At 46.2% G+C, this 10,000-nt stretch overlaps 1 protein-coding gene across 1 annotated transcript in view; it reads left to right on the top strand.

The window, feature by feature from the left end:
- The window catches only part of LOC134100382 (collagen alpha-1(XXVII) chain A-like), a 51,690-nt gene that overhangs the window by 24,018 nt on the left and 17,672 nt on the right, over positions 1–10,000 (top strand). Inside the window, exons 12-23 of the mRNA XM_062553559.1 lie at positions 1,569–1,613; positions 2,568–2,621; positions 3,384–3,428; positions 3,568–3,621; positions 5,218–5,262; positions 5,617–5,670; positions 6,053–6,106; positions 6,295–6,348; positions 6,728–6,781; positions 6,890–6,943; positions 7,178–7,222; positions 9,995–10,000. The exon at positions 9,995–10,000 is cut by the window's right edge and continues 48 nt beyond it. Of these exons, the coding sequence (XP_062409543.1) occupies positions 1,569–1,613; positions 2,568–2,621; positions 3,384–3,428; positions 3,568–3,621; positions 5,218–5,262; positions 5,617–5,670; positions 6,053–6,106; positions 6,295–6,348; positions 6,728–6,781; positions 6,890–6,943; positions 7,178–7,222; positions 9,995–10,000 (564 nt within the window). The remainder of the gene's footprint in view (positions 1–1,568; positions 1,614–2,567; positions 2,622–3,383; positions 3,429–3,567; positions 3,622–5,217; positions 5,263–5,616; positions 5,671–6,052; positions 6,107–6,294; positions 6,349–6,727; positions 6,782–6,889; positions 6,944–7,177; positions 7,223–9,994) is intronic.

Below are 10,000 nucleotides of genomic sequence, written 5' to 3' on the forward strand. Positions count from 1 at the left end.
CTCTCTCTCTCTCTATCTCCCTCTCTCTCTTTCTCTCTCTCTCTCTCTCTCTTTCTACTTTATTTCCTTCCTCTCCTGTTTCTTTCCCCCTCTCAATCCGCTCCTCTTTGCCCTCCACTGTTTGTTCTTCTCCTCTCCCCGACTTCCACTCCTCCTCCTCCTCCTCCTCTGTTTCTTGATCTGCGCTCCTCTCGCTCTCTAATCCTCCCCTCTCCTCGCATTTCCGTTTCCCTTGATCTTCGCTTGTGCCTTTCCTTCTCTCCTCTTCTCTCCTCTCCTCTTCTCTCCTTCTCAGCGTCTCGCCCTTGCCGTCTTTTCCTCCACCCCGTTGCTACTCCTCTCTCTCTCTCTCTCTCTCTCTCTCTTTCTCTCTCTCTCTCTCTGCTCCTCTCCTCTCACTGCTTTTATTGAGCGTGCTCTGTTTGATTATCTTTGCCAAACAACTGCTTGACTGCGAACAAGCTTGGAGGTTAGTGCTGCAGGGGCCAGCGCCGGGGCCTCTGTGCGCTGTGTAAGGAGTAGAACAGACCTGCGGCGTTACGTAAGAGCGCCAGGAGATCTGCAGACTTATGTAAGTTGGAGGATGCGTTTGTGCATACTGCATAGTGTCAGGTTGGCCTTTTTGAGGGGTTTTTGAAATAAAAAACATGGAACTCTATTCGCTGACCTGCAGAGGGAGGTAGCTTGGATTAACAATTCGCGCACACAGATACACACACAGACACATACACACACACACAGACACACACACACACACACACACTCACTCTCACACACACACACACACACACACACACACACGTGCTCATATAGGTGAACAAGCACACACACAAACACACTTTTGCAGTCATTTTCTCTCACACTGGAGCATTCATGCAACGCTTTCTGTATCATTTAGGTTCACACAAATGCATACATTCACAGCCCCCCTTCACACACACACACACATGCAAAGACATTCATTCTTAAGTTCTTGAACTTGAAGGAACCTCTTGCCTGTGCCCCATAATGACCGTCACACACACTCACACACACACACACACACACACACACACACACACACACACACACACACACACAGCTCAACTAATGACAAGCCATTAGCTGACTTACTACACCCACGGGTACTGTCACTATGGAAACCAGAAACCAGCAGCCAAAGGCATTGTGCAATATGCATATAATCACATGCACACACAAACATTTGCAAGCAACACATTGTAAAATGCCCTGTATTACATTCTCTCTGGCACACACACATCATTAGTAATGATATGTGTGCCCTACATGACATCATCATTTTCCCCTCTGGTTGCCGGGTTTCTCTTGGTTGCTGGGTCACTCCAATTCACACACTTTCCTTCTCTGTCCATCGCGCGCACGCACACACACAAACACACACACACACACACACACACACACTATACATGCATGTGCACATACATGCATACTGTATGCACACACATTCACGGTTTCATAACTCTTGCTTTGTCTGTCTTTCTCTCCCTCTCTGTGCCTCGCTCTATGTTGGGACTGGTCTCTCTCCTTCTCTCTCTCTCTCTCTGTAGGGCATTCCTGGACCACCGGGGAAGAGAGGGACGATGGGTAGGCCGGTAAAGTTTTGTCTCCACATCTTTTTAGCTCATGAGTTTGTGTTTGTGTTCGAGTGCCTGACTCTTTCGTCAGGGTCCGTTTGTGTCGCTGAGCGTCTGACTGCTGTGTCTGCATGTGTCGTCGTCTTGTTTGTTTACGTGTGTTCTCGTGCCAAACAACCCCGTTCGGCTGAGTTGTTTGTCGAAGAGAGAGCATGGCTTTGGGACATTCGTAGAGAAATGTGCTACCAATCAGCCATGTTGGGTAAAAGATGTAGAATAGACTCGATTCAATGGTGCATACAGCTAAGAAAGTTTCATCCCTGGGCTTTTGCACTGGGCTCTACAAAGCTTAGCAGCATTCATCCGACTTGACTCTGATTGGCTGGCCAGCTGCATCCACCCACAGCTGTCTCCACCCACCCACATTTAGAACTACAGGTGAAATGGCTTTGCTAACAAGGGACCATTTTTATTCCTCCTGTCCAAGTTCCTGTCCCTAATGACCCCTGCGTGTAATGTTTCCATCACAGTGCAGTGTAGTTCAGTCTCTATGGTTTAGTCAGCCGTCTTTTTAACTGACAGTGAAAAATGGCTTCAGAGGATAGCGGGAGAGAGATCTGTGTATCAGATGTTGGATACACCCGCTAACTTGTTGCACATGTAATTGGCTCCGTTACTGAAGTGGACTTGATCAGATATTTTCGGAGCAGGCTTTCAAGCTGTTGCCCAGGAGAGTCACCTGACACATCTAATCCCTGCTATTAGAGACATTAGAGTCTGTATTAATAATGCCACTAATAATAATGACATTGATATAGACGTTAACTTCCATTTTAAACATTTAATCATTTCTCATTTGATCTTTCTTAAACATTAACCTTGTTTTTTTTCTTGTTTATTTTTCTCTTCTTTCTCTTTCTCTCACGTATGCACCCGTTCTTCCTATATTTCCTTCTTGATATCTCTCTTCAGGGGTTTCCTGGTGATTTCGGTGAGAGAGGACCACCAGGAACTGACGGGGAGCCAGTAAGTTGTGTCTGTGTGTCTGTGTGTCTGTGTGTTTGTGTTTGTGTTAGCATGCGTGTTTGTGTGTGCGTGCTTGTGTGTGTGTGTATGTGTGTGTGTGTGTGTGTATGTGTGTGTGCCTGTGTGCAGAAATATGCCACAGTTCATCTAGTAGTCCTATCTCCTTAGTCCTGATTGGCTGGTGTCAGATGATGCAGTTAGGAGTTTAGCAGAGGAAGTGCTATATTTGGAGTTCCTCACTTCCTCTCATGTCTCCCCTCTGTCCTGAAGCTGAGGAGAGAAATGATCCTTTCATCCCTAAATCACCTTCTAGGAGGAACGGAAATGGGTGCAGCACAAGAGACCCCTCCACACACACACACCCACACACACACCCACACACACACACACACACACACAACAACAAGCTCCTTCAGTGTCCACCATAGCTGTCAGTGTGTGCCTCAAAAAAACACATAAAAAAAGCCACAATCTCACACGTTCATGCCACATACGCACTCAGAAAATAAACATGTTCATAAACACTCAGTGGCTTTCACACACCAGCAACGCAGTACAAAAATACACTCCCCAGACTGTCCCATATTACAGAGACTCAACTTTTTTTCCCCCCTCAAACATTAGATTAGATGTTTTGTCAACATGGCAAAGGGTTGCAGTATATCATCTCTCGACCTCTCTCTCCCTCTTTGTGTCTCTTTCTCTTTCTCTATCTCTCTCTCTCTTTCTCTCGCTCTCTTCTTCCCTCTATCGCTAACTTAGGGCACTCTGGGAGCTCCAGGGCCTCCTGGTGTTCGTGGATTGGTTGTGAGTATCCGTATTTTGTCATCCGTACGTCCAGACTCGGATCGCCATCATGCTTGGCCGATTGCCAGCAGATGCATATTGATATACTGCACGTTGCTATGTGTGATCCGTAATATGTGTTCTCCCTATCTGTATGCAGGGTGATATGGGAACTGCAGGCCCTATGGGGTTGACGGGACCCATTGGCTTGAAGGTGAGGAAACATGTGGAACTACCGTAGACACACACTTATAAACCCCAGGGATGATGCCCCAGCATCACATATATGTTTTACAGTGGAACAGATGAAACATATTTATGGCTCATAATGGAAGACAGCCTTTCACTGTGTGAAAGTGGAGGTTTTATTGGAGCCAGTGGTTCAATATCACCCGAATAAAGAAGAGCTGAATAGTTCAAGTTTCCATAAAGTGAAACCGAATCGTCTTAAGGTCTTTACATGCTGAGATGTTTTAGAGAGGTTTTGAAGGCAGTGCCAAGCATTACAGTATGAGACCTTCAACATGTGCACATGTAGATGCTGGGTTGAATGTTGACTGCATTGGTACTGTATTTCTATATTCACATGTATAGGGGCTCCAGTAACACCTATCTCTCCTATATTCTCATATTGTAGCAAATGTGGACTGTGCACGTGCAATTGACCTATACAGTCCATTATCATACACAATCTTTATGCACTGCTGAGTTTTCCAACACCACTTTTACACTCTGTGTTTTACACCCTTCCAAATGTTGCACTCTAGTTACACTTTTGGTGATAGATCTAAGTTGCTGTTTTCATAGTTCAAGTTTTCATGCTGTATTTCAGTGCCTGCTCAAACATTTCACTTGAACACTGCATGTAAAAGTTTGTGACAAGCACAAGGTTTTCACTTAAAATGTGTGCCATCCTACCTGCCGTTTATGGCCCTTATGGCCCGGGGTGGGGGGCTCCTTCTCAATCTCTCAGTTCGTCCTTGCTTTGATGGAGCAGAAATGCTTCAAATGAAACAGGTCATGACGAGGGTGATCAATGTCTTTGGTCATTCAGTTTGCCCTGGATCTGCACCGCCCAGTGTAGATGTTCTGTAGCCCTGGTAATGCAGTCCCGGTGATACGTTTGGTGCAACTAGTCACTCACAAAAGACACACACACACACACACACACACACACACACACACACACACACACACACACACACACACACACACAGGCCTTGAATGTAATTTTTTTCTTAAAAGAGTCATTGTAATATCTTGTTTTAAGACATTAAGGAAATAAAAGTTAAGCCAGCAGGTGCACTTCTGGCTGAAGGGAACTTAACAGCAGACTTTCCTAGATGACTGTGAGTGGTGATATATTTATTGTTGTTTTACTGTCGGTTAAGATATATTGCAGGCAACATGAAGTGGTTATATTTCAGCCACATAATGACTGCCAAAAACTTGTTAAGTGAGCCAGCGAAAGACTTGCACACAGATGTGCAAAACTCATCAGTAGATTGGAAAATATCTTTCTGAATTTAACATGCTACTGTAACAGTATGTAGCAGTGTGTGTGCGTGCGTGCGTGCGTGCGTGCGTGCGTGCGTGCGTGCGTGCGTGTTTGTCTGTCTGTCTGTGTGTCTACTGTATGTGTGTGCGTGCGTGAGTGTGTGTGTGTGTGTGTGTGTGTGTGTGTGTGTGTGTGTGTGTGTGTGTTTGTGTGTGTGTGTGTGTGTGTGTGTTTTCATGTGATTGCGTGGTATCATGATGTCCGTTGGTACGTTCTCATTGTATTCTCCGTGCTTGTGTGTTTTTGATGCAGGGGGTGTCGGGAAACGTTGGCCCTATCGGACTGAAAGGTGATAAGGTGATCTGAAAGCGTGTTATTGGCCTGTCTCTCAGCATGTGATCATAAAATCACCCCATTGGTCTGTCTCAATTGCGCATGTTCTCTTCAGACTTTTTTTATTGGCCAGCCTCTGCAATTTATATGATCTGTATGTGATCTTATTTGGAAATTATTTCTTGATTTTGTGTTTAATTCTGTCTGAGGGGGTCAGGGTTTTATTCATAGTGTTTACACAAGGTACTGGGAACACATGTGAAAACTTTTATTGTTTTCTAATAGACTGCACACCCTTTTCCCTCCCTCCCTCCCCCCTCTCTGTCTCTGTCTCTCTCTCTCTCTCTCGCTCTCTCTCTCTCTTTCTCTATTATTCAGGGGGATGTTGGCTTTCCTGGCAAGCAAGGAGAGATTGGGTTCCCCGGAGACAAGGTATCCCCTCCGTACAGACATGCACTGTTCACAAGCTCACAGACATACATATAGTGAGAGCTGACTCAGCAAAACGGTCAAGCCAGATGTCTGATTCTTACCGTCTGGACATTTACCCAGGAGTGTCCTACACGCACACATATTCATATACACAAATACTGTATATAGACACACACACACACACACACACACACACACACACACACACACACACACACACACACACACACACACACACTGTCTCATTCTATTTAAAGAATATTTTGTTTCCATGTCACCAGAGTTAAAGAATACATAAGTAGTGTTGAGAACTGTGTGTGTGTGTATGTGCCTGTGTTTGTGTGTATACGGATGTATTTATCTATATGTTTGTGTGTCTTAGGGTATTCAAGGTGTGCCAGGGTTGCCCGGTCCACGGGGGAAACCAGGCCTTCAGGTGAGCATAACAAACGTGAAACGTTTGTATATATGTATGCCTGCTATAAACCTGCAATAGACTAAACTGACTGTACACTGTAAAAATCCTGTTTTTCTTCCCCCCCCTATATGTTGTATCAGGTGTGCAGCATCACTATCCCCACTGAGCTGTGTTTGTGTGTGTATTTGTGTGTGTGTGTGTCTCAGGGTAGACCAGGCGATAGAGGTCCTGATGGGTCACCTGGTCCACAAGGGCCAGAGGTGAGCTCCGTTCTCAACACACTGCATACTGGACACTGATCACGAGTTCACACAGAATAGTAGACATGATGAACAATAAAGGGTAACACTTTATTTGAAGGGGTCTACATAAGGTTGACATGTAACCGTCATAAGAATGACATGACACCAGAGAGGGTTAAAGCGGAGTGTACTGTAATTTAAGCGTAATCAAGGATCTTTGATGACACATGTCATGCACATCAATGACACATCATTGATCTTTATGACTGTGGTCATTCTTATGACAGTTACATGTCACCCCTACTGTATGTAGACCCCTTCAAATAAAGTGTTACCCAATAGACATATATAGTCATACAGGGTTTCATTGTTGATTGAGAGTAAATGTGTTCATTAGGGTTTTCCTGGAGACATCGGACCTCCCGGACACAACGGCCTTGAGGGTCCAAAGGTAAGAAGTGTATTATAACATGTTTGGTGTGTGTGCGGGAATGCCTGTATGCAATGACCTGTGTGATTTAGTGTGTTCTGCTGAACTCCTGTGTGTGTCTCTGCTCAGGGAAAGCTCGGTGCGAGGGGATTACCTGGGCCGAAAGGAGGCGCTGGACTGTTGGTAAGTTTCTGTTTGTTTGTGTTCGTCCCAATTAAGGGTATTAACGACCGGGCATGTGCTCTCTCTCTGTGTCTGTATCTCTGTCTCAAGTGTGTGTGTGTTTGTTTGCGAGGGGAAGAGAGAGAGAGGGTTGTTTTTTGCGCGTGTGTTTGCGTACATGTGTGCTTCATTGACTGAGGACGTAATTCTTCCTGTAGCCATAAATCCTTAAGTTATCGTCATCTTTGTTTCCAGGGCGATGAGGGACCAATAGGCCCACCCGGACCACCAGGACATGAGGTGAGTTTTGATTGTCAGACAGCTGCTGCAGAGCGCTCCAATAAGCGCCTGGTTACAATTAGATTTTCTTTAAGGGGCAGGCCGCTGTCCTCAATTCTGCATCACTGGTGGGGGCGGTTGTACTCAGCAGATGTAATATGATTAGCCATAATGGGAAGAGTAGTAGTTGACAATGGTGAAGTCTGGCATCTAGCCTACTGGCATGATTCCAAAATCAAAAGCCCATCTATCATAAGCCATATTAAATTGGGGAAGCATGTTGTATCTTGTTTAATGCAAATGTTGCCTTTTATGTGTGGTCGTGTGGCTTCCTTATAGAATGTACGTGTGTGTGTTTATATAGGCCTGTGTGCAATTCAGTGTGCTCCTCTGTGACAATAGCCTGTCTCACATTTCCTCTGTGAAAGAGTCTTTTATATACAGTATATGGCATTTGGGACTTACCACGAGGTGGTGCTGTGTGCTATGTGGAATCCCATTATAAAGGAGAGGCACTTTCCCCTCGGTCACATGTGGTTCCATTAAACAAATGGACGCTACTCTACGCATCCCCAGCCCCCCCCCTCCCCAACCCCCCCACTTTCCTCCCAATTTAAATTCGTTTGGGGAATGCTCAGTTGGCATGGCAGTGCAACAAAATTCAAAGCACATGGAACTCTTACATACAAGGAACATCATGAAAAAGGGTTGCAAGCCCATTAAATGCACAAAGGCAATACAGCGAATGAAAAGAGGGGAAAATATAGTGGCATCTCAGCCATGTGGAGACCAATCGACTCCGTGCCTGGCCCCCGGGGCGACGCTTGGGTTGGGCGCCAGGAGTGAGCATTCTTCGCCCCCCCCCCCCCCCCCCCCCCCCCCTCTCAGGAGCCGCGCGCGCAGGACCTGCTTGCTGTTAGACTGCAGCGACTGCTGGGAGGACGCCTCTGATTTCTGTGCAAATATGTACGTCTAATTAGTGCATATTTGCGGCTCCAGATGAGAACGAGCGATGGGCCTTATCTTCTCAATTGCTCTGAGACTACAGTCCCCCCCCCCCCACACACACACACACACTCTCTCTCTCTGAGAGACTATCAAGTTATTCCCCCATAAATACAGTATAGCTACATAGACTATATCAGCCTCTATGAACTGATTCTGTCATTTTTTGCTGCCTGCTAGCACATGGTCCATTCTAGCAGTGTAGCGGGCCTGAGGACAAGATCCCCTCTTTAGTTCATTATTCTCTCCTCGTGCTTCATCTCCTTCTGTGTCTGGTCCTGCCCCGTTTCTCTCTCTCTCGCTCTCTCTCTCTCTCTCTCCTCCCTCTCCCCCTCTCTCCCTCTCTCCTTGTCTCTCTCTCTCTCTTTCTCTCTCCTCCCTCTCCTTCTCTCTCTCTCTATCTCTCTCTCCTCCCTCTCTCTCTCTCTCTTTCTCTCTCTCTCTGCCCTGAGTCTGTTCCTGCTCCCGCTCTTCTCCTTCTGTGTTGCTTATCATCCGTCTCGTCTCCGGCTGTCTCTGCGTTCCTTTCTCCTCGCCCCCGACTCTCTGCCATTCACCACCCTGTTCTCCTGTAGAGAATGTAGAGCCGGAGCTTCATAGCTGCACAGGATTCATACACACACACACACACACACACACACACACACACACACACACACACACACACACACACATACATACACGCTCTGACACACACACTTTCTCTCTCTTTCTCTCACTCTTCCACTCTCTCACTCTCTCCCCCACACAGACACACACTCACACACACACACACACACACACACAAACTCTCTTTGTCTCTCTCTCTCGCTCACTCGCGCACACACGCACACACACACACACACACACACACACACACATACACACACACACACACACACACACACACACACACACACACACACACACACACACACACACAGAGGTAGAGAAACCCTGCAGGGACTCCTCCATTGCATGCATGACTGTGTGCTTCTGGGCAATGTGAAGTGTATGAGCGTGTGATTGTTGATGAACAGGTCTCTTGAGGTTCAAAGTCCTCTGCTGTATTTACCCCAAAGCATTATGGGTGCCAGATCAGCTCAATTGGTTCTAAAACATTTCCGCATTCTCTCTCTCGCACGTGCACCAACCCGCACACACGCACACACACAAACACCAAACAAACACACACACACACACACACACACACACACAAACACCAAACACCAAACACATACACATACACATGCACATGCACATACACATACACATACACATACACATACACATACACATACACATACACATACACATACACACAAACACACACACACACACACACACACACACACACACACACACACACACACACACACACACACACACACACACACACACACACATACACACAAGCAAACACAACATGCATACACACAAGCACACACATGCACACCCACCCACCCACACACGCACACACACACACACACACACACACACACACACACACACACACACACATTCATATCCCAACCCATCTATGGGTCCAATATTACTTCAAAATACTCAATGCAAAATATGCCAGCAATGACCCGTGGAGAGGATGTCAGTTATCTTCATTTGTCTTTATGTTACAGTAAACTTGCCTGGTTTCTGACTCACTGACTTGCTACACCATGTGTCCCACATGTTTGTCGTGAGTCATTTCTGTCTGGATATTGTCGGAGAGCAAATGGCCTGTCTGTGTGCTAATTGCTAATGATCCCTAATTGGTAACAGCTAAAGGTTATGGTTTATATCTCTCAACAGGGGCTT

The sequence above is a fragment of the Sardina pilchardus genome, chromosome 14 (assembly GCF_963854185.1).
Source record: "Sardina pilchardus chromosome 14, fSarPil1.1, whole genome shotgun sequence".
In the NCBI taxonomy this organism is placed as follows: Eukaryota; Metazoa; Chordata; class Actinopteri; order Clupeiformes; family Clupeidae; genus Sardina; species Sardina pilchardus.